General features: G+C 43.0%; 1 protein-coding gene across 1 annotated transcript in view; it reads right to left on the reverse strand.

Annotated features, from left to right (window-relative positions):
- The window catches only part of TMEM214 (transmembrane protein 214), a 279147-nt gene extending 253428 nt beyond the window's left edge, over positions 1–25719 (reverse strand). The window contains exons 1-3 of the mRNA XM_069233624.1: positions 25204–25719; positions 16884–17089; positions 14901–15051 (exon numbers count right to left, since the gene is read on the reverse strand). Of these exons, the coding sequence (XP_069089725.1) occupies positions 14901–15051; positions 16884–17089; positions 25204–25348 (502 nt within the window). The 5' untranslated portion in view covers positions 25349–25719. The remainder of the gene's footprint in view (positions 1–14900; positions 15052–16883; positions 17090–25203) is intronic.
- Positions 25720–26066: the final 347 nt, after the last annotated feature.

Below are 26066 nucleotides of genomic sequence, written 5' to 3' on the forward strand. Positions count from 1 at the left end.
ACCAAACATGAATAGTTAACATTATTTACAGTAACACCGAACCTGTATGTCACACACAGACTTTCTACAGGTGCCTTCATCACTTGCTGCAGCCTAGCAAGTTTGTCGGATTCAGCCATGCCACTTATTTGGTATCATTCCCTCTTGCTTTACTTAATCACCTATCCTTGATGAGACTGAAAACCACAGCCTGAATCTACTCTTCATTTGGTATCATGCAGGTCTCCAGTCACCACCACCACCACCACCACCAATTCTCTCAAAAAATCTTACCACCTAGAGCAGTGGTTCTTAACCTTTTGACTTCTGTGGACCCTCTTAATTGTTACTGACTACAGGGAACCCCACTGGATCATTATTGGAATCCGGGGCCCCCCAACCTCACAACCACGCCCCCCTCCCCCTTCACCCACCCCCCTCTGTCATTAATGGAATTCGGAGACCCCGGCCTAAGCAATTTTGTTGATTTGATCCCCAAAACAATACACAAAATTACAGAAACAAGTGTTCAAACAAATACACAAATTATTTAATTCACAAATATATTTTTTAAAAACGTAAAATTCAATTTTAATGGGGAGATTGGAGCTTTCCTAAATTCAACTGCAGCTACCGATTGCCCATACTGTACTGCTGGATGTACTTGCACTGTTCCCACAGATAAATGAGGATACTGACTTAATTTTTAGCCTCCAATTTCAAGTTCCTTCACAGTTACAAATTGTTTTAAATTTATTTTACATTTTGCTTCTTTATGTACATACATTTTAATAATTGGTTAACATTTTATGTTGTGCTAACCCGGTCAGTAGGCATTGCAGACCCCAGGGGTCCCTTTGAACCCTGGGAGTAGGCATTGCAGACCCTAGGGGTCCCCTGATCACAAGTTAAGAACCGCTGACCTAGAGGAAAGCATGAAAAAATTTATATAAACACAGTTTTCTTAAGTTGCCACTGGTGATGTTTTGCACAAATGAACAACAACATGAGTGATTTCTATCAGCCATTTAAAACTATCCAATCAACATAATCTGGAGGCCTCCAGTGTCGGTGGCCCTAAAATGTAACTGATGAATGCTACCCCGACCTGCCATCTGCGGTCGGCACTCCAAGTGCAAAGAAACAACACAATGGATGTGTACTGTGCTTTTAAACTGGGCAAGACCGAACAATGTGGCTTGTTGTGTCCTGAGTTTGCTAATAAATGAATATTCAAAATTCTATACAACCGTGTCAGCAGTCTGTTCAAATCACATTCTTAAACAGGTATAGAGCTTAAAGTAGCACTGTATTTTTCCTTGAAACTAATGGCCATTATCACTCGCTTAACCTGCATATTGCTTGTGAGGCAACATCTTCACTGACATGAAACAGTGATGATCAATGAAAAGATGGCATTCAATAAGGTGAGGTGGTAGTAATTGGGCAGTAATACAGAAACTGGGCACAACTGTATATAACAATGATACGCAGAATGCGGCCCTCCTGACCTTTACATGCTGCCCCCTGGTCAACAGCAGCACTGGGCTGCTCTTCACTCTACTCAGCACCAACATTAAAAATATGTTAAATAATAAGCAAGCAGTTATTTTTTTAAGTTGACTGAAGTTAAAAAGAGAAGTAACTATGGTTTCCTACACCGCCTATTTTTAGGAATACCTTCATTTTTAAAGGCATTTTGCAGCAAAAGTGTAAAATATGATAGTCTCTTCAAAATTCAAAAAGTGTATTTCATGAACATGCAGCACCGTTTCATATTAGTAGATCAGATGATATCAGTCCTTTCAGAAGTATAGTTTTTAAACAATTTAGAAACATAAATTAGCCCCCCCACCCTGACAACAATGGTAATAGTGAACTAAGAGGCCTTACGTGCACTGTTAGGGTGGCCTAGGTTTTTATTATATGTGAACAACATTCTAGTTCATTAAATCAAAAACAGGAGGTTTTGCACAGTGCACATCCTAAAGCCATGTATTTTGAGGTCCTCTTATACGTGATAATGAAGAGAAGGGGAAAAACAATTGCCAAGATCACACAATTTAGTAAAGTAGGAGGGTGGGATTAATCCCAGGTGTTCTGGTTTCATATTGTGTAATTCAGGCACTAGATGTGTATATACTTCGATCCCCCTGGACTCACTTTACCGATTACCTGATCACCCCAAAACCCCACCCCACCCTCCCGACCACCACCCTGCTAACACCAATGCATCCCTCAGTCACATCACAGACCAAATTTTGGGCCCCTGGGAAAATGTTTGTGAGTACCCCTGGTATAACAACACATCATTCGGCCCGATTACAAATAATGAGATGCTTGGGCAGTTTAAGATTTATGCCAGCACAATAGGGGACGCGTCTCCTCTCTTTCAGAGTTCTTGCTTGAAAATATATTTTCCAGTGCGCTCTTTGAGGACTGCAATCTGGTCTCTTTTTCTTTTTGGGTCCCTTGCTTTAAATGCAGCTGGTTAGGTGCAAGGTTTGAAAATGTATTAAAACATGTATATTGTAATCTGCCTATCGAATTGTCCTGGCCAGAGTGGCTGTCTTGGGCCAAAAAAGTCTAATGGGCGAACATGTGCTACATAAATAATTTCTTTTAAATAATAGTTTAAAATTACATTTCGACCACAAGATTTATGGTTTATCTAGTATTCAGTCAAGGTTATGAATACAAAGTATCACATTCAAATCACAGCTTTTTCAACCCTTCTGACAGCCAAGAAAACGTTTACTTCTTGCTCCTCCAATTTTAGGAGCCAATATACCAACACTGCCAAAACTAGACATTTTTGAATGATGCACTTTTTAGCATAAAATAAACTACATTTAATAATGTTATGATTCACCATGGACTCCATCCCTCGATTCGGACTACGTTCACTGCAAATTGTACACTGTGAGGATCTGCAATTACTAATGGCTGGCGAGATGCAAACTAAACAAAATGACAAGGTATGCGTTCATCCCAAAGCAATTTCTACTTAAAACTTTATTGAAACAACTATAAAAACAGATGATAAACGATTACTACTGTACTTTTGTAAACTGGGTTACAGCAGAGGAATGAGCCTGCAAATGTGACACCAACATTACTGTCACTGTTGGCGAGCAACGACTGGTTTAGGAAAACACTGCCAAGCCCTCATTCAGCCTCCAAAGAACAAATCATCTTTAACATGATACTAAAAAACATGAATGTTTAGGCATTCACAAACAAGACACTGTATTAAAAGGGGCTGGATTTCAAAGTCAAGTTATTTAACTACAAACAAATCACTTTTTGGGATACACGCATTGAGGAACACATTTTTGTATTTAAAAAAAACATTAAGAATGTTATTGTTTTTCATTCCACAACTCACTGACTCTTAGACATCAATGTTACTTGATTTGGGCCTCACAGACATTAAAGTAACTAAAATAATATAAGAAGTGATGTTGTGCCCCAGTAGTATTCTTCAAGGGGCAAGCATGTGGGAGGAAGCAGAACATTGCTACAGGAGGGTCAAGGCGCTGAAGATCTGCAATAAACCCCAAATTGTTAGTACCTTATTGTCCAGATGTAGACTATCTGGAAACTGCATATTGTTTCATGACACTCCTCAGGTTGTTTTCAGACCTGACCTCAATTGCAAATTATAGCTGTGAGGTGGGATTTAAAGATTTGAGGGAGTCAAGCTGTCAACCCCATGTCCCAAAAGTTAACAGAGAGTGGTAAAGAGAATAACTCCCAGCAGCACATGCAAGAAACGTCCCACATGCAGGGTAGCAGTTGAACTGGCACATAATCAGCAATAAATATCTTTGCTCAGTTTTTGATGAAGCTCACCATATAGCACAGCTGTTTGGTTTGCTAAAGACATATTTGGAACATTTGGAAAGCTTCCCTGGGAATGTATTCCGCCCGTTGCTTACCACTAACACTGTGAATTGTAACTCACATTTTAAAGCTTTAAATTTGCTGGCTTTATTTGTTTTAGGCTGTCCAGGTTGAGTTCATCTCTCCCAAGGAGTAAAACCTTTTCACATTATCTATTTTTATAGTCTTCCAGAGTGCTCCTTTCTGTAGAGAGGCCAGTAAATCGTATTCTCATCTTGTACCATTTGCTGTGCATTCAAAGACGGCGGTCAAATATCAGACTCTCTCTTCTGAGGAAGCTTGGTGTTTACTTTTCTTTCTCAGACTTCAAAGTGAGAGGCTTTACGAGAAGAACTTGCTGGATATTGGGGGGAGGGGGTAGAAGAAATATTTTTTCTAGCACACAACATTTATATGAACTGTGCAATTTTAAAATATATCAGAATTAGGACAAATGAAGCACATTTTTTGTTATTTCTGAAGTGTCTCGGACACAAATACTTTAATATGATGGAAACCAATAAATACACAAGGTGATGCCATTTCCACACAGTTTGTGTGCCTTATAGTTTTATTACTAAAACGGTATGCCTGTGCAAATGTAATAGTAATTTCAATTGAAAATGTATTGTCTGTAATGGCAGTGTGCTGCTACCCCATGCATACTCAACTCCACAAACACCAGTCTAGGACAATGTACTCTGCTCTGCGCCACTGTACTCTATGCCACTGCAGTGGCACAGAATAGACTGCATTGGCATAGAGTGTAGGGTATAATGGCGTGCAGTGCACAGTACTCTATGCCGCACCACTGAAATCTACGCCACTGCACTCTACTATGCATACTCTAATCTATGACACTACTATGTACGTCAATGCACTCTATGCAACTGCACTCTAGGCCACTATGCTCTGCAACACACTACGTCAATGCACTCTATGCAACTGCACTCTAGGCCACTATGCTCTGCAACACACTACGTCAATGCACTCTATGCAACTGCACTCTAGGCCACTATGCTCTGCAACACACTACGTCGATCCACTCTATGCAACCGCACTCTAGGCCACTATGCTCTGCAACACACAACGTCAATCCACTCCACTCCGCTCCGCTCTGCAACACACAACGTCAATCCACTCCACTCCGCTCTGCAACACACTACGTCAATCCACTCCACTCCGCTCTGCAACACACTAAGTCAATCCACTCCACTCCGCTCTGCAACACACTAAGTCAATCCACTCCACTCCACTCCGCTCTGCAACACACTACGTCAATCCACTCCACTCTGCTCTGCTCTGCAACACACTACGTCAATCCACTCCACTCCGCTCTGCAACACACTACGTCAATCCCCTCCACTCTGCAACACACTACGTCAATCCACTCCACTCCGCTCTGCAACACACTACGTCAATCCACTCCATTCCGCTCTGCAACACACTACGTCAATCCACTCCACTCCGCTCTGCAACACACTACGTCAATCCACTCCACTCCACTCTGCAACACACTACGTCAATCCACTCCACTCCACTCTGCAACACACTACGTCAATCCACTCCACTCCACTCTGCAACACACTACGTCAATCCACTCCACAACACACTATGTCACTCCACTCCACTCCACTCTGCAACACACGTCACTCCACTCCACTCCAATCTACGCTATTTAAACATTCAGACCTGTCTATTAGGCTCCTTCCTCACAGCTCCAGTTAAACACTCAGAAAGGAAATCTCTCAGGTGTAAGCACCAGAATGATTTCTTCCCCTTAGTTCACGTCCTTCGCAATGGCACACAACTGCAGAAACAAGAATCTTGACCTTTGCACTAAAGCTACTAAAGAGGGTTTTGCTACCATTGATTGTTCTACTGGGAATGGTCTTGTAGTAGAAGGTTCAAGCTGTGGTGATGATGAAATGATAGTTGGAGTGGAGAGCTTTTAGAAGGGTGAAACCCTCCTGATTGTCTCAATTTCTTCTACTGCCTTGATATTGTGTGCTCGTTTTTTGGTAATTTCTTGGGTGTACCCGGGTGCTGACAGCCTAGGAGTGTAGTCACAAGTTGTAAGAGGAGAATGGGGTTCTACAAGATTCTACAGTGTGTTTGACATCTGTTCTGGGCTGCAAGTAACAGGTGAGATTTATTACTTCTGCAATAACGATGTTCTCCAAGGAGCAGAAGGCAGCCTTATTTTGCTGTTGCCCTTCATGTGGGTTATTGCCATGTTTGACAGTGAAGGGGATGTTGAGATGTTCTGTCAATTTCAGAGGTATGGGGGTGTAGGAGGCTGGCCTGGTGTGTGGTGGACACTTAGGGTGTTTTCACCTTATACCAGGTCCAGACGACCCCTATTAGTGAATGAAGACAGTGTCTAGGAAGTCAGGGTTCTCTAGAGGTAGCTGTGGATGAACAGCATTGACTTATTGAGAAGGGCAAAGCACTTGCAAAACACAGCAGTCACACAGCAGCTTATCACACCTGAAAGGAATCAACACAGTGTTGCAAAAATAAAGGTACTTTAATATAGTAAAACTGAACTAGCTTATAGGCAAGTCCACCAACTGGAAGTAAGTACACACTATATATACATAGTAATTTTTAAGAATTAGCATATAGGAACAACAAGCATTGGCAAAAAATTGTGAAAACTAGTTAGGGCCCTAGAGGAGGGCCAAACCAAATACTGAAATAGTAGAATGCAAAGTGAGGTCCCCCACCCAAGGATGTGGAGTAGTTAGAAGGAAAGTTGGAGAACTCGAGACCCCAAAGGTGAGTACCTAGATGGCCCCCAGAGACCAGTAGAGCAGAAGGAAGTACTTGGTCGTCCCAAAGACTAACAAGGGGACTTGGAAAGTGGAAGATTGCAAGACCAGGCCGGTCTGGTGGAACCCAACAGTGCACTCTGGAAGAAGAGGACCTGAAAAAAATGGGGACACAGTGCAGTCCACTCCGGAGTGTCCAGATGGGGCAGGAGCCACTACCCATCCTTCTGTGGATCAAGATCCGGTCAACGGGGGAAGATGAGGATCAGCTGTGGAGCCCAGGAGCTGCAGAGAGGTCCATGGAGCCATGCAGGTGATGTCCCACATTGGTCGCCAGGTCACAGATGGTCAGTGGTCAGAAGGACCAACAACAACCCTTGGCAAATGCAAGTTAGAGCAAAAGAAGATTTGAAGGAGTGAAGAGGGAGAGTAAGGTCCAAGGGACTCGACCCTAGGAGGGGAGCCCGGGCCGATTCTCAGCAGTCGGGAGAGCCAGCAGAAGCATCCCATTGGCAGCAGGCATAGCAAGTTGCAGTGAGGCCCAGACTGCACACTTGGAGAGGAGGCCCACATCGCAGGAGCAGTAGAGGAGAGACTATCCTTGCAAGAATGTAGTGCTGAAGGCCAGGGATACTTGGAGCCTGACGATGCTTTGGAGAAAGTCAACAAATCTTGGTTGTTGCAAGAGTCGCGGAGCACAGGGGTACTATCCTGCAAGGAGAGGCAAGGGCTCGCCGTCTCCCAAGTCATACAGCAGGTAGAAAGGACCAAGGGGACCACTCAGACTCCGCACCTGTGTTGCAGATTTTTCCTGGAGCCAGGTGGCAGAAGATCCCAGCAGCCAGTCGGAGTTGCTTTAGGTGCCTGTGGATGGAGGGGAGTGACTCCTTCAATCCAAGAGAGATTTCTTCTTGCTTCTTTGGTGCAGCTTAAGTCACGCCAAACCCAGAGGATGCACAGCATTAAAAATGTTGCAAATGCTGAAAGGAACTGGGTGAAAATGTTGCAAAGTGAGGTCGTCTCTGGCATTGCAGGCTTGTTTGGTTACTGTGATGTCCAGCAGCGGTTCTGCTGGCCAGGAGCAGAAGAGATCATTGCAGAGGAGTCCTGGTGGAGTCTTGCATGCCAAATTTAGGGACCTGCCCACAATAGTCCCTAAATAGCCCTACCAGGGGGACGTTCAATGACATCAGTTTCCTGTCCTGACCAATCAGATGCTCCCAAGGGCCTCTGCACATCTTTTTTTCAAGATGGCAGAATGAAGTGGCCACTTGGAAGATCTCTGGGCACCACCCCTGGGGTGGTGATGAAAAGGGGAGTGGTCACTTCCCTTTCCTTTCTGTACTTTTGTGCCAGAGCAGGGACAGGGGACCCCCAGGCCCTGGACTGGTGCAAACTGGATTATGTAAGGAAGGCAGCAAATGTGCCTTTCAAAGTAAGCCGGTGGCGTGGGGAGGCTACCCCTCCACAGCCTAGTAAGACCTATATCCAAGAGAGAGGGTGTTGCCTCCCTCCCCCAAAGGAAATCCTTTGTTCTGCCTTCCCTTGCTTGAGCTGGTCAAGCAGCAAGAGGGCAGAAACCTGTTTGAGGGGCTGCAGCAGCGCAGGGTGCCCGCAAACCCTGAAAGACTGCCAGGAGCAATACTGGGGGTCCTCTAAGGAGCACCCAGAGTGCATGGAATGAAGCCTTCAATACTGTCATTACTATTGGGGTATGATTCCAACATGTTTGACATAAAAAATGCCTAGGTTCGGAGTTACCATTATGTAGCTGGACCTGTGGCCAAGTACACGGGTAAATGGTGTCCCCGCACTTATGAAGTCTAGTGCATTGGAAATGGAGTTTGTAGAGCAGTGCCCTCACACACAAGAACCTGCACACTGTCCTCTGGGCTACTAGGGCGTACCATAGGGGTGACTTACAGTGACCTGGTGCAGTGATCAGCAGTGAAAGGGTGCAAGCACCTTTTCACCCAGGCTGCAATGGCAGGCCTGCAGACACAGTTTGCATAGGCTCCCATGGGTGGCGTAATACATGCTGCAGCCCATGGGGGGTGGGGGGGGGGGGCTGGTGTACCATATACTAGGGACTTGTAGGGGTACACCAGTATGTCAATTGTGGGGTCTAAAGGGTACCAAGGCAACCACATTTAGAGGAAAGAGGGCAATCACTGGGGTCCTGGCAAAAAGTGGGGGTAACCATGCCAAAATTAGTGACTTTCCTACAGGGGGCTCGAAGCGGTTGTCGAGAGAATGCAGAGGAGACAAGGCACAGTGTGGTTCTTTAGGAGTCAGTTGATGGTGACGTGATGTTCTATTTTTAGGGTGTCAAGTCGGGTTTAGTTATAATACAGTAGTAATAAATGTGCGAAAAGCCACGTTTTTGTGTGGTGGACCATATCAAAAGAGGCAGAGAGATCCAAAAACCAGAATGCTCCGACTTCATTAGATTCAACCGTGGTCTTGATGTCACCCATGTTGTGATCAGCACAGCTTTGCTGCTCCTGCCACGGCAGAACACTGTTAGTAAGTCAGAAAGTGGATCAGAGTATGAAGAAAGATAGATGTAAATAGCACCTTCCACCAGTTTCCCCAGGACACGGCTGATTCATATTGGTGACAGTTAACGAAGTGTGGCACATCGCAGCACGTTTCTTATTTGAACTGGTTTAGTGTAAGATACCAGACTACAGCAAGTCGTCGATGATGGTTCTAGCCTGGATGGCAGCTAAGGACATTTTTAAATAAGATAGCTAACCTGATGTCCTAAGGAGAGCCATACACTGTTGAATCAGTTTGTAGAAATTCCAAGTGGATAGGTGGCTGAAGTTTAGCAGGCTGAGTACCACCATTGGGTTGAACAAGTGAGATTTTCAAGCTTGGGCAAAATATTTTTGGGTGTTAACCTCCAGGTATCTTCACAGATCTTTTGCTTTGAAGATGTGTGTTGATAGCATTCAGGGATAAGCTCTTTGGGTCCATTAATACAGATTTTTTAATGAAGTTATTTAGCCATGTGGCCTCAACATGATGGGAGTAATGGAGCCCTTATGCTTTTCTGATTGCAACTATGCATAATCTCAGCTGTTGCTGCAGCCTTGGTTGTCCCCGACTTTGATTTTTTCACATATAGTCTTTGCAACAATCTTTTGTAATTTTAGCTCTTGCTCCTGAAATTTCAGGGTCAGTGGACAATGATACGTTGAGGTGAGATTAGAGAATGGAAAAGTCTCATTAGATTCGTGATCTGATTGTTGTTTTAGGAGTAAGCAGTGTAAATTTGAGTGTAGGGACGGATTGAAGGATGCTGAGCTAAATTATGGCATGATCAGTCCAAATCACATGATGCATGCCAGGGAACATACATGGAGCTTTGTGAGATAACTATTGTACTATTGTACATATGGTATGTACTGCACGGTGGGTAGGTCCTGCTACCAGCTGATGTAGGTTCAATGATTTCATGTTGGATAGAAGTGATGTAGTACATAGTTCAAATTAAACCAGTTACTGAAATCTCCCAAAGGGCAACTATCTGGGTGAACTCTATTACAAAGTATGTGAGGATACCTGAGGGAAGAAGAGCTGTGAAGAAGAGGTCTGTAGAAGAGTAGGAAGGAGCAGAAGAAAGAGATGGAGGGAGCAGAAAAGTCTTAAGAGAATGGATTTACATTCTGTGGTAGTATAATTTATAATGGATATTGTGTGTACAGAGGTTCTATGGCCTATAGCTACTGCTACTTCTGTATTCATGCAGGGGCGATTTCTCATGAGGATTTTGAAACCAGCAGGAGTAGTGTCATGTTGCATGCGTCCAGAGACATCCCCTAGCCAGGTTTCCATATGAAAAACTAGGTCAAACTCTGGCATGAGATCAAAGATAATGGTCCACTTTTTGTTCAGAGATCTTGCACTGATATGGACACTGGACAGCATTCTTAGAATGAAAAGAGACAATCTGAGCAAGAAACTAGCTTTTTGTGATTGAGAGTAGTTGGGTATAATATCATCCCCAAATGCCAGTAGCATTTAGAGTGACATTACTGGGTCTGGAGGGGAATGGAAGGAGGTGAACAGAAGGGTGAGCAGACATTATGAGAAGAGGACTTAGAGGCAGCAAGGGGGGTATGCTGGCAAAGATAAACGAGATGAATAAGGGCAAGAATGAGTGAGGTGAGTGGGAATAGTTGGAAGAGAGGAGTTTGGTTGAGATCTGCAGTGTTGTGGGTTAGAGTTGAAGGGGAGACTTCGCTGTACAGAAGAAATTAGGATTTACCAGTAAAAAATGTTTTAACACCAGAGGGGCGAGTAGCATCAGGATAGTACTGTAGATTGGAAGCCTACAGTTTGAGGGTGAAGGGCTGCTGGGTGGTGCAGTGCTTAAAATGTAAATAAAAATGTGCCGGTGCCCACAGCTCTCTTCTGAAACACGCAGATGCTGCAATTAAATGTGCGAGTACAGAATACTGAGGCAGCATAATCCTGAAGCATTCTCGGGCCTCTTTAATCCATTTACAACCACTCCCTACCCCTTCAGCTCACTCTTACAGCTTTCTGCTTTCAACCTTTGTGACGCTTTTTGTTTTTCTCTTCCACGGTCTTTCCCGTAAGTCTTTTGCTCGCAGTAGGTACTTGAGGCAGAAAAATAAGTTCTGGCACTCAAAAATAAGTGCTGATGCCCCGCATCGGAAACCACTGGCTCAAATTAAGCAAGGGTGCGAGGAGCAGGATGAGAAGCACAGCGGGCAAGGTTAGATAAGCTGAGGTTAGTGGTAGATATATAAAACTGAAAAGTGAAGAAGGGGCACAGGGGTCCTAAAGTGGCAAGGAGAAGATGTAGAAAATAGAAAATGGAATAAAGAGAGAGAAGACAGAAAAGTGGAGGAGGGAGAAGAAGAAAGGGAACAAATGTGAGAGGATGGAGTTAAAGGTTTTAAAGGAAAAGGCAATGAGATAGGGAGGTGTGGTACATGGGTAAATGCAAGGTTGTGAGGGACAGATTTAGGTAAATGAGATTTAGGGAAAGGAATAGACACAGAAGTGTGGACAGGAAGGAGGTAATACTAGGTTGAATGATTTCATGAAATGGGGTGGTGGGGGGGGGGGCATGGGAGTAGGTAGTGAAACGTTTCCAAGATGCCCCAGTATACTATCCACGGGTGCTGTGACTTAATACACTGATCAGCTCTGCTGCTCAAAATCAGAGCGCACAAAATCCTGTACCCTAAGCTCATGAGGCTGCACCTTGGCACTCATGCAAGATAAGTTTAGGAATGAACTGCCATTAATATTTAGAGAACACACCCACACGTGTTTCAGGAAGCTAATAAAAAACTGAAATATTTCAGTGTTGCCCTAGTCTCCTGCACAAGGGAAGCTGCAATGGGAATACTCTAACAAGTCATAATATCTGGTCCAAAGACCCACATACTAGGATGCACCTTCGGAATGCATTTGCTTGGAATCAACAAATCATAAAGAAATACAGAATTATTATTCATGAACTCGATCACTTTACCCCCTCTGTTCAGCTTTGAAGATAAGTTACTCACTAAAAATGTAAGTACATAAATCTACAAAAAAATGTGACTGGCAACATTTCAGTACACAATGAAGAAAAATACCCAGGGTTAGCTTCAGGCACTGCTAGCACCCCAAGAGGAGCCAACATGCGGCACCAGAACCTTACTGTTTCCTTTCTATAGATCCATCTGAGGAAAAAACACTTTTCACGTAGGAGCTTATGGTCATCAGTCTGGAACTAGTGTACTGAACCAGTCAGTCAAAGAAGGTTTTGATGAGGTATTTTTGGACTATACCTGTGCTGCCTTAATACTTTTGCCTAAACATATAGCCAATAGTCACTGCACACACGTATAAGTCACCCTGCAAGAATTTCCTTCAAGTAAGAGTGCAAAAATGAGTAGTGAAAGTCTACATCCATTAGAAAGGAATGGGGGGTGCAAGACAGCAGCAAGGAGTCATTCTGTAAAACACGACAGTATTAGGGCAATAAGCAAAATCTGGCAGTGACTTTTCAGGCAACCAGCAAGTGAAGAAATAAACAAATAATACTTAGCACCGAAAAAGTCAAGAAGGGAGGTGACTTTGCCTCACCATCCAAAATGGTCAGCTTTTTGTTCCTGAAGCAGAGGAAATATGGTACTGTCATCCGACTAAGTGAGCCACATACCAGCCTAAGCTGAAGTGAAAACCCTACCTCACTTCATTTTATGCTGCAAGTGTTTTGCTCTCTTTAGATATAGGTTAGAACCTATACCCTTTGTAACTACTTTACTGTTTAATTGCCTAGATTCTATTTACTGTACTGTGAGGGGTATAACATTCCAAACTAGGACAAGAAAGGAGGGAAAGAGCTGAAGTTTGTTTTAAGTTGAAGAAAGGATTATGTTTAGGAAAAGAAACTTCAAAGCGGATGGTAGTCACACAAATTGGATGCCAACTATTTGGCAGGCTGGTTCTGGGCACCTCCAAACAGGAAATCTGAAAGAGAATTTAACTTCCACATTCTCCCATGCATTTTCTCTTTTTTGCACTGCTGCTGAACTACAAACTAAAAATAAATGGAAAAAAAAAAAAAAAAAAAAAAAAGGAGGAATGCTTGCTCCAAGTCCTTCTACCACCAGTCTAGCTGGTAACAGCTGTGGGGAGAGGGGGGTGGTTAAATAAAGCACTCAAAAACTGTTCAATGTCGGTCTACCTACAACACCACTGGTCATGCACAGGGTGCCACAATAGCCACTGAATTTTCTCAGGAAAATAGTATAACATATTCTGTATCTGTAAGAATCACTTACAGCCAGTAGGCTATCTTAGCAGTGAATAGCATCTGTTTATTGTTATCCAACTCAATGGTTCTCATTTCATCAATCTCGAAAGGGTGAAAACCTGAGAAGGCCCACCAGGATTTGAACCTGTGACCATCAGATGAAACAAGTTCCTGCGGTGCATGCATTAGTCCATTAGACCCATATGCTACCTGACCCCATCTTATAAAAGGTAAATGAATTACATCCTGTATGTGCACGCAACTGTGCGTAGGAGGACGAACGTAATTTCAGTGGCATCATTGGGAGAATCATTGCACTAGGATTTAGGGTCCACAATTTCCCTAGAAATGTGTTTTACAGTTCTTGATTTCTTTCATCCAAACACAATAGGCCACTAACAAGTAAATACCACATGTAGAGTTCACCATGAGATTTTAATCATGACAGCTGATCTAAAATGTCACAGGAGATACACTCACATCAGTACAAAAACAAAAAATACCAGTCCTGCAGGGCTAGGCCAAAGTCCTCAAGATGCTCATCAAGTGATAATGGAGACAGATGTTTCTCTCTTGGGATGGAGATCACATTTACAAAGCCTCTCAGTCGATCACATACTCCTTTTACCTCAGAGTGATTTGAGAAATGAGCACAGGTGGTGACAGTCAGCACAAAAACATTATTGAATGTTTGCAAAGGAAATATAAAAGGTACATTATAAAGGTTCCTAATAAGATAAAGGAACAACGTAGAGAGTGATCTTGTAGTGTAGCTATGTATCTTTGTTTGCTCTTAAGATGTGTCATCGCCAAAATTCTCATACATGATTTAAGGGTTTTTTACAGAGTGGGATATCAGACATAAAGCTAACTAACTACTGCATTGTTAACCTTTAATTTTATCATAAAAAGCACAACTGCAGCTCAACATATATAAATAGGGTAGATCCGACCATGCACGCAAAGTTTAGAGACTTAGGGAACCTAAATAGATGACCTGAGCCAGAGAAGAAATCAGATTGAATATAATATTTTAAAAACCAAGGACAGATTTAACAACAACAAAAAATATATATGATATCCCGAAAGATTAGTTGCCCCCAAGGGCTTTGAGATAAGCATTTATAGCCCCAATTTCAAGTCAAAGGGCTTAAGTGGGTATACTCTTCTGCAAATAATTATTTTCCTAAGAACAGTTTCCTTTATTTTATTGAAAAATAAAGCCTTTTTCATCCAAATAATTACGGTCCTCTATTGCTTGACACCACGTACAAAACGCCTATGTAACTCAACACTGCTACTTTTGACTGCCCTTAAAAATATTGCTTTCCTCTGTGTAGTACTTCAACATGCAGTCTGAGCTCTACTAAATGCGGAATAAATATAACTGGTCTTTTAAAAAAATGACACTAAGACAGTGCAGTTGTGCTACCAATGTGAGATACCTGGCTTTCCAATGAGTGACTACTGACCATGTGTATGCTGGCTGAGAGTTGGTTCACTTTTGGGAGCTTGTAACTTGAAGTTCAAGTATCCTGCTAGATCTTTCACCCATACAGATGGATTTTCAGGAAACATGTTCTGGCTTTTTGTCAATTCTGCTTGAAGATCAGCCAAATCAAGCTGTAGGTTGGGAAAAAAAAAACACACACATTAAGACACTGTGAAACTTCAAAAGGAAAAATGCCAATTTCATTATGGCTTTAACGTTGGACTACACTATAATCTCATACTCCTACTCGAAAAGGCCAATAAGTAACACAGATCAAGTCTCTGCAATAGTCGTCCAGCATAAGACTGTTCATCACAAAATGACACAGGAGACCACTGTGATATTTACACATCCTTCGCCTGTAAATGCTCTGTAATCGAAGTGCACGCTATCAAACCTTTTTGCTAAATTAAAAACTGGTGTAGCACTAACTAGGAAACTAATGCACTTTAAAACAAGAAGTCTATTCCTGAATATCATAGAAATGTCAGTTTTGTGAAGGATTGCTGAGAAAAAAAGGTTATCCTTGAAGGAAGCAAGAAAATATTTACAAAGACCAGATATTTCTTTTGACGATGCACTGTTTGGGTGAGGACTAAAATTATACATAGGACCAGCTGGAAAAAAGGGATAATACAGAATGCTTTACACAAGGTCTATATATATATATATATATATATATATATATATATATATATGGGATAAAATGCATTAAATCAAGCTACATTTCATTACAACATAGTACATTAGGGAAAGCAAGTAAGAATTAGACAAAGTAAAAAACATATTCAGTAACTGAACACTGGTGATTCCCCCCTCCCCAACTGGAGCTGGATATCCGATTCCCCTTTGCTGCAAAATGTAATCTTAATTTCAACACAGGACAGTAAATATTCTTAAATTACTCATGATTCGCCAATAACAAGAATGTTTTATAATTTTTATGGTAAATTGAAACAATTTCATGAAGCTGGATTTCAATCTTAAAAACACAACTTAACTATAAACTACTCATTAAAGCAATGTAAGATTCTGACTTAAGAAGCATGGGGCAACTGACATGTTTACAAATGAAAGAAATAAAGGACTGAAATATTTATACTTACATCTGAAAGATAACGTAAATGGCTCACCATAAAAGAGACAACAAATCAAAATAAAGTGAAAAACATTAGCAACATCGGGCCATTCTTTGAAATGGATTATTTCTTCCTGCATCTTCACTACTTTTTCCAAGGTTAACAAAATGATTGTAGTGTGAACACATCTTAATCATCATGCTGCCACTACAAACGTGTCAATACCATAACTTACACTGGCCATTTGAAAACTCCTCTGAGGATGCAAGGCCATCATATTTAAAACACAAATGGAAGCAAATAATGGTAACTGATCAAGCTTACAATTGTCAAAGCTTGCATTCTTTTTAGTTTTACAGCTCTCCGGCGCCATAGCGCAACAAACAGCACAATAGTTATTCATCCACTCACAGTGTCCTTTAATGTTATTGCATTATAGCACATTACCATGACAGATGTCTAAGAAACATGACCCAGGAATTTCATATGCATATTACAATCAGAAAAGATTAGTTTGAATCTTCTGCGTAGTTCCTCATCCTACTGAGGTAGTTCATGTACAGTGAATCGTGTGTCAGACCCACGGGGTGCCTTAGTCCTGTCCACCAAGCACATTTCAATACTCTGACACTGAAACCAGTCTGCCTGGAGAAGGGACGCAGTTGTACACGGATAGTTATGTGATTACATCTGCTAGTGGATCCGTTTCTCTCATGTAAGTTGGGAGCATGTAGACTGCTTGCCAGTCAAAACCTATTTTCTACGACCAACACTTTCAATGACCTCATCCTAACATATCCACCCCTCTCCCCTACTGCAGACATGGCGTAGAAATAAGCAGCCTATGGACTAAACATTAAAAAGGGGGAAAGCAAAATACTTACTGCTTTCACAGCTTCCTCTATTGTCCGAAATTTCCCAGGTTTGGGTGAGGCATCGCAAGTAATTGTCTTCTTGGCACTCTTGCCTATACTGGATTTCTTAGGTTGCAGGTCTGTGGCAGGGGTTGGGGGCATTTGCTCCTTGTTTTGTTTCTTCATTGTTTTTTCAAAACCCAGTTCAAAGATAGTGTCTGACGTTTTGATAGGAGCTAAAATAAAACAAACAGAAAAATGAGTAGTGAGCTAAAATAAAACAAACAGAAAAGTGAGTAGTGACTGATTCAAATTTTTCACAGATTTGCCAAGCGGAAAAAAAAAAAAAAGAGTAAGACCAATGTTGATAGTACTGTGCACTTGACTCCATACCTACAAGCACCAGACCTGGCAGACAGCGAACACCCACTATGAAACAAACCAATGAATTTTGCATCATGTTTCAAACTACCAGAGGTAGACAATAGGGTGTCATAACTTCAGGGGGACTGTGTGGTCACTGGGGATCAACGTTTAGGCTCACACCATTATTATTAAAAACAAAGGGTCCACTGAGTTCACTCACATCTAAAGGTTACAGACTTTGGCTAATGACACAGGTTAAAGGGCATGGAATTCCTTCCGCCTGATGGCGAGGACATATTGGTTGGTGGGGAGGCTGGGGGTCAAGAGCATTAAGGTTTCATGTTGTCTATTAAACAACGAGGCACAACTACCAGCAGCACGAGCCCTCTGGCAGCCAGCTTACAGCACCACAGTACTGATTTGTGAAATATGTTGGTCTGCTACCAAGGCAAGATGTAATTCCATACATGTAGTTCAATAGCGCATATAGGATTCACATTACTATTAGGAGACGCACAATAAAACGCAGCAAGCTTGAGCCCCGCTTGCATTGCTAATAATGGTTCCAGTGCAAAACGTAACAATCTGAGGCCGTTTATTTTCCTCCCAGAATGCTCCGATAACATGCAAACAGATACATGGGTATGAAAGCAAGGTTGATGATGGTTCGCTTTCAAAGTTAAATGTACACAGAGAAAAATAACATTTACTGAACTATTGTGCAAGTTTATTTACCATTGTTGCGAATGGCGTTTCTTAAAATGTGTCTGGTGCATAACTATTGAAAAACAATCTAATACAGAAGAACCAGAGTGAAACCATTACGGGCAACATGATAATAAATTCAATGAAGTCACAAAAGCACACCCGGAGATGAACTGCATTGGTGCAGTTACAACTTTCAAGAGTTCACAAGAGATTAGATGGTAAGTGGATCTGGAAACTTTACTTCAGCTAACTTTTGTAAATTCCATTTTCTCAGGAGTAGACATACAAACATTTGCTCAAGTGCAAATCAGCTGAGCAACTGCAAATTCAGTTTCCCGACGCGCACCCCCGAACCCCATCCTCAAAAATGTGTTACACTTGCTCTAGCCAGGATTACATTTCCAACCTTTTCCAGTGGGTGAAGTGGTTGGAGAGGAGTTGGCGAATACCCCTAAACATGTTAGCTTGTAAATGTGCAGACTTACAGGGAATTACAACCATTGAACTACCGCTTCCCACCTGCTGCCAGGCCCTGTATGTGGATTTGCATTCAACCCTATAAAAGGTACTTCACTTTGTAGTACTTTTCAGTTAATTCTTGATTGATAACATTTGTAAAGCACAACGGTTACCCAAAAGCGGGTGTTCTGGGACGAACAGATAACATAGAAGTACGAGGGAAGGCCAATGGGACATCAGTGAAAAAAAGATGTTTAGTTGTTTCCTGAAAAGACGACGAGAGTTGACAAGACAAAGTTACAATGGTTCCATGCTTTGGGTATAAAGCAGTTGCATGCGCAGCAGCACCATCTTTGCTGCTGCTGCCAAGGAACAGACCGAAGATTTGTTGCAAAAGATCTTAATACTCAGGATGGATTACAGCTGAAGAAACTACGTTGAATGTAAGGAGTAACGGGGAAGAGAGTGACAACAGTGGCAGAAAGATTTGACAGACATATTTTTTTTGCTACTGAGTTAATGCAACTCTTGAAGATGAGGAGGTATGTGGAAAAACATCTTATGTTCAAGAAAAAATAAAATAGATACACACCATTTTGTATTGCTTGGAGCAGAGTGATACGCGGTCCAAGAAGGATGGCATTATAATAGTGCAGTTTAACTATAATCGTAACATAAATAACTACTTTTCTGTGGAACACAGGGTTGCAAGGGAAGACTTTTAAAAATATTTTAGAAGAAGGTAACAGGTCAAAACAGTTTTCTAAATGCGATTATAAAAATAGAGGTCGGGGAATGGAGAGGGGTGAAGAGTTCTTCACACCACTTGGAAGGATTCCAAATGGTATGGTCCCCAAAAGTCAGTATTGTTGTCTTACATGTATTGAGCTGAAGAGTGTTCTCTTGCATGTTCACCATTGCTGGCTGAATGAATGAATGCTGTGAAGTTTCTCCGACGTTGGATGGTACCACAGTGTAACCTTAGTAGGAATCGCGGAGTTGTGTTTCATCTGCATAACTATGTAAAGTAAAGCTGAATGATTGGAGGATACTGGCAAGGGGCGTTCTATAGAGGGGAGGACTCTGATGGGACACCGCATGAAATTTTCCTGAACTTAAAAGATGGCATGCAAGCTGCTGGAGTGTGGGCTGTGAAGAAAGAAGTGAACCAGTCTAACGCACAACCACCTCCACTTTCCTCTGTCAGGAGATGGAGTAAAGCCTTTTGGGAGCCAGTGTTGATGGCCATCAATAGGTTGAGTTAAATTTAAAAAGCAGCATTACCTGTGCAAGACGAGTATGGAGGTCATCCAAAATAGAAGTGATCATTGATTTGGTACTGAAACCTGACTTGAAGCTCGACTGGTGAGTATCAAAAATGTTCAGAGTTTTGAGGTGAGTAGATAGGAGGGTATGGACAGATGTTTCAAGGATCTTCGTAAGGCCAGGAAGAAAATAAATGGGTCTAGAATTGGACAAAGACAGGAGGGAGTGCGTGTGTGATTTTTTGTTTATTTTTTTGAGCAATGGAAGGATAAAGGCTAATTTCCACTGAGTGGGACATCTTCAAGCTGAGAGAGATTGGAAACCTCCAAACCCCAAGGTTTCTAATCCTTAAATATTTAGCAGGGCAGGGATTTGGTGTCAAACTTGATGGGAGTCAAGTGAAATACAGAGAGCGTAGCCAAGCTCCATAGAAAGTAAGGTTACAAGAGCCACTGTGATAGCAGACGGTTATTAATTAAGATTTGCATTTAACATAAAGCAGAGGTTTTCTGAGGTTTGGTTACCAGGGATTACATCCTCCTTTTGGTTAACCAGGGATTGGATTCTCCTGTTGCTCCTGTCCCAGAAAACGTGATGATCTGACTACCAAGTTTACAAGTTTTCAGAGGAACATACGAGTCCAAGGCAGAACTCATTCTCAACTTTCCATCTGTTCCCGAAGACTCTAAAGTTTCTGCCTCTAGCCTCAGTAATTGCACAAGGGCACGTGTGACAGTTTCAACTGATAATTTTGTACATTTGTGCACAGTATATTTGCCTTCCCCGGAGGCAGGCGACAAAAAAAAAAAAAAAAATGGAGGCCGGGAAATTTCTGTCAGGTAGCACCAACCCAATCAGGGCCTTGCTTTTCTCCAGGATCTACAGATTCCCCATGGACAGATCAGTGTATCTAGATATCTATATTTTTCCCCCTTAACTCTGAAATAACTACTAAGATTTATGCCAAATCACAAAAGGCATGACCTGCGGACCAAGATCTAGCTTCCTATCAAAATTGGTGTAATTCTATTCAGCGCTTTGGCTGTAGCAATGTCTAAAGATTGCAAAATCCCCATAGACATACAATAAGGAAAAATAGTTTTGGGATTCACCCCCACCCCAAACTCTTCCCTTTTTCCCTGCCCCACTTGACAAATCACCACTAAACACTGCAGACAGCTGTTGAGGTAACTTATACACTTTTGAACATTTTGTGAAGCAGAGTGGCTTGGAGTGTGGTGACGTAGAGCAAAGTAGTGCAGAGTAGATTACAGTGGTGTAGAGTGCAGTGATACAGAGTGTAGTGTCACAGAGTTGAACGATGCATAGCAGAGTGCTGAGGTATAGAGTGTAGTGGTACAGAAAGCAGTGGCATACAGTATAGTGCTGCAGAGTAGAACAGAGTGGCATACAGTGGAGTGACACAGAACACAATGGTGGAGAGTGGAATAGCATGCAGTGGCATAGAGTGTTGCAGATTAGAGTGCAGTGATGCAGAGTAGTCATGAAGTGCATTGGCTTGAGTAAAGTGGAGTACAGTACAGTGGCGTAGAGCACAGTGTTGTACAGTAGAGTGGCGCAGCATAGATGGTGCAGAGTGCAGTAGCATGGAAGAGTAGATTGTTTTAGAGTAGAGTTAAGTGGGTTGGAGTTGTGCAGAGTGGAGTGGCATAGAGTGCACTGGTTTAGAGTGGAGCAGTGCAGAGTAGAGTGTACTAGCATAGGGTAGAAAGGTGCAGAGTAGGAGTGTAGAGTGAAGTAGCGTACACTGCAGTGGTGCACAGCATATTAGAGTGGTGTAGAGTTTAGTGGCGTATAGTGTTGCACAGTGCAGTGGCTTAGAGAGCACTGGTATTGAGGAAAGTGGTGCAGGGTGCATAGGCATATACTGCAGTGGCATAGAGTGGTGAAGAGTGGCGTGGCACACGATAGACTGGAGTGGAGTGGCCCAGAGTGGAACAGAGTTGCTTACAGTGCACTGAGAAGGGTGCAATAGAGTGCAGTGATGCAGAGTAGATTATAGTGGGTTGACGTAGATTGCAGTGATGTAGCGTGGAATGCAGTGGCACAGAGTGCAGTAGAGTAGCAGAGTAGAATGGTACAGTGTAGAGTGGCATAAAGTGGAGTGAGTCAAGTGCACTGGTGTAGAGTGCAGTAGTATGGCGCAGAGTAGTAATTAAAGTGCAGTGGTACAGAGTAGAGTGGCGTGGAAAAGTGTAGCAGACTGCGGAGTGCAGTGGCACAGTAGATTGTTTCAGAGTAGAGTGTAGAGGTGTAGAGTGGAGTAGTGCATTGTAGAGTGGTGCAGAGTAGATTAGAGAGGCAGAGTGGATTGGTACAGAGTGCACTGGCTTAGAGTGGAGTGGTAGAGAGTGAAATGCATTGATGTACAGTGAAGTGGCATAGAGTGCAGTGTTGCAGAGCGCAGAGAGTGGAGTGTCGCAGAGTGGAGTGGCATAGTCTGGAGTGGTGTAGAGAGCAGTGTTAAAGAGTACAGTGGTGCACAATAGAGTAGAATGGGGTAAAGTGCATTGGCGTAGAGTAGAATTGAGTGGGGTAAAGTGAAGTATGTATGGTGTGGTGTGCACTGCTTTTACAGACAACACATCTTAAACTGAAATGACCATTACATTTGCACAGACATACAGTTTTACTGATAAAAGAATGTAGTGTACAAACAATAATGTGTGGAAATGTCATTACCTAGTATATTGATTTGTTTCCAACACACTTCAAAATTAACAACAACAAAAATGTGCTTCATTTCTAGCACACCCCCAGTAGCCAGCTTGACTGTCACATAAATCATCTCACTTTGAAGTCAGAGAAAGAAAAGTAAACACCAAGCTCTCTGGAAGACAGAGCCTGTCATCTGACCTATGTTTTTGAATGCACAAAATATGTAACAAGATAATAACAAGATTTAAAGGCCTGTTTACGGAAATAGAGCACTAGGAAAGATACATTAAATAAGGTATGGGCAACAGAAGGGACAAACTCAAGCTTAACAAAAACAAACAAAGACATCAAACAGAAAGCAAACAAAATGTGAATTACAAACCACAAAGCAAATTGTAAGCAATGGGCAGAACGCATTCTCAGGGAAGCTTTCCAAATGTACCCAAGATAATGTTAGCAAACTAGACAGCTAGGCTAGGCTGGCTGTTAGGCTACGACCTAAAAAAGGTTTGCACTGTGTGCAGTCTCATTGAGCATTACTATACAAGTTTTTGTAGGCACAAACACTAAATCGGTTAGCAGGTTTTGCTGCAGCCTATCTTATACTGTGTATAGTAATTACATACTCATCTCTTTACGTCACAGACTGGAATCTGGTAGCCCTAAAAAACACACATTCTCCAGTAAAATCACCAAGGATTCAAATAAGTGACCATATGGTCACACCCACAGACACCTGAAGTGACTGCTTTAAGCAAATGAGCTTAACTGTCAGAACAATGCTTTCCTCACATACCATTTGGACACGCATTTATTTTTTATTTAAGGTGTGTGCATGATATTTCATATGGAGTGGCCTACCGGTGAAAGGCCAAAAATAATAGTGACCGATTTTATTGTTCTTTTTAGCCACACCTTCGACCCCCACCCCACACTCGTAGACCCTGCCACATTATACTCAGGATCACAGTTAACATACTTTTTTTTTATTTATACACTCCAACCACTGGCGCTGCTAACTGAAGGTGTCATTCAAGAACAGTGAGGTGGTGATAGCACGGAGCAAGCTAATCATCATTACGAAATAGGAGTGAGATTAAATAAATGATCAAACTAAAAATATGACGTCAAGAGTTAAAAAACCTAAGCAGGTGGAAAGGCCTTGAAGGAGAATGACTGCATTTTAGGCCAATGTTAATTGACTAGTAAATAGAAGTAAAAGTACACAAAGAAGAATTAAACAGGGGGCCGGTTGAAGTCTGCAGAGTCCGAGAACTATCAGGAGTGAAAGAATGATTAGGCCTTGTCTAAACTTCACGAAATATGTTATCATTCTAAAAGTCTGGGGAGCAAGCTCCAGATGGAGAAGCCCTGTTCCCGGAAAAATCCACTATCAAAACTTTTAAACTCAGGAAGCCAGTGGGTTTGCAGACTATCTCGGGTGGCTAATCCAGTAATGAAGCGCAGTAATCAAGAGACTGCAGTGTACAGTGCACAGCTATTTGAATAGAGATGGGTCTATAGTAGGTAGCCAATCCACTGACACCGGAGCGGGTGGTGTAACGATTGCATCACGGGCTTCCTTTCGAACTAATTGAGGAGTTTGTAACAAGTTTTTAGGGAGCGCAGTAAAAAAAGAGTTTAAATAACCCATTTGAGATAACACTACGGCAATGATTTATTCAATCAATTGGGAGAATAAGGCAAAAGGGATGTCCTGACGTAATTAATTGTACAATGGGAGCAGGCACACTTGGTCAACAGAAGCACGTGCACAGTGAAAGCGAGAATACTGTCAAAAGTAACATCGAGATTGCAATCGTTCTGGTCTGGCAGTGAAGAATGGCCATGATACCTGACCAAATAAAGAGGAGGGAAGGCTCAAGTGGGCTCACGAGCAAGATTATTTCTAACTTCCAGTCAAAATTGCAATCAATTTTAGACTTGTATCACGCAGTCTGCTACTTGATGGTGAACTTTGTATCCTTCTACCGGTTCGATAGCGTGAGTACCATCAGTTAAGATGTGGTAGCTGTACAGAGTGTATCGAGAACATAAAATGTCGCCTTTCTCCTCAATCGCTCAGATGGGATTCAACTCTCCCACCCATATGAGGATGAGTTCACTCTCCTCCACTCATTCTACACAGGTGGATCTCTCCTCCCCACCATCTCTACCTATTCATCAAACGAGGTACAAAGAGTTTCTCCACAATCCCACTAACAACTATGGGTGAGTTATAAGGTATGACTGACCACAGGGCAATCAGGCATTGCCCGGTGGGCTGGTCTGACAGATCATTGTGTGGGCCGTTTTGTTGGCTGTCTGTGAGCCTGTTGTATGAGCTACTAGGCTGGTTTTTCAAATAGATTTCCCCGAATCAAAACAAGCATTGCTTGCAGGAACTTAAAATCCGCACATTGCAGCACACGTGCACAGTGTGTATTTTATAAGTTTAAAAACGGCCCTAGTTTGCAAAATATGAGCCTCTTTCTAGCTTTCTAATTCACTAATGTGGGGCACTTCTATTTTGGTGTCTGGGCCCACCATCTGTCGCGGTCTGACTGAGTTCCTTGGGTAATGCTGACTACATGGAATTGCAGGGAATCTCCCCTCACTGATGCCCCCATGAAGAGGGGGTCTTCTCAGCCACAAACCTACTAGTAGGGGGCTGCCTTTAAACTCGGCGGGGGTGGTGGGAGGGCTGTCCTCGAGCCGGGGGGGGGGGGGGCATCTCTCCCTAAACATAACTCTTCCCTCCCTTTGAAACCAGCCTCCTCCGCCTCTCGCATCATGGGCACATGGGGGGCACATGGGGGGCTCGGTGGGGGGGGCTGGACAAGTGTTTACTGTGGCCCCTCCGGATACTCACGTGCAGGGTCCAGCACGCGCGGCAGGTTGGCCTCCCCCAGAGCCTTCCTCGCCCCGCCGCCGCCGGAGCTCTTCTTGCCTCCTCCCGCTCCGGGCTTCTTGTTTTTCTTCACCACCTCCCATTTCCCGGCGGTGACGGACGCCATCCCGCCTCCTGCGCGAGCCGGCGGGCCGAGGGGCGCCTTCTAACGGCCGCGAGCCTGCGCGCGGAGACCCGTCAGCGGCGGCGCGAGGACAGTTACCAGGGCGATCCCAAACCCCAGCGAGCTGCCTGCGCAACCTGTCGCGTCACTCCTAGCTCGCGCGACGGCGCGTGCGCACGGACCACGCGCGATCACCATTCCCGTCTCTGCCACGTCTAGTTGTTGCTCGTGACGTCATGACTAATGGAATACAGGGCAAACGACCAATAGCAGCCTACTGTTCCGTCACGTTCCCGTTTGCCGCCCCTTTTCTATTTTCACCATCCTTCAGCCTTCGCGTCGCATGTGCTTCTGTCAGAAGCCGTCTTCAGAATGTCAGCGGGGTCCTACGCCATTGGCTAGGGGAGCCTGCCTTTGCGGACCAATCACAATGCGTCATTAAGTAGGGCGTGTTTAAAATGTTCACCTTTCTAACACAGATTGAGCAGATCAAAGCTGTGCTACGGACAGGCTAGCAAATTAATGCTGCAGCAATCCCACTACTCGATTATTAATCCATGGGGATATTGAAAATAACAGATTAAACATTTCTTGTACTTTATTGGTTAATTGTTTTGCTATTGCGTGCGAACTAAATGCCACACAAACAAATTGAGACATTTCCTAGCTATCCTGAATTAAAGTTTCAATTTTATTAAGGACAGGAGGCGAACATTATGCA

The sequence above is a fragment of the Pleurodeles waltl genome, chromosome 5 (assembly GCF_031143425.1).
Source record: "Pleurodeles waltl isolate 20211129_DDA chromosome 5, aPleWal1.hap1.20221129, whole genome shotgun sequence".
In the NCBI taxonomy this organism is placed as follows: Eukaryota; Metazoa; Chordata; class Amphibia; order Caudata; family Salamandridae; genus Pleurodeles; species Pleurodeles waltl.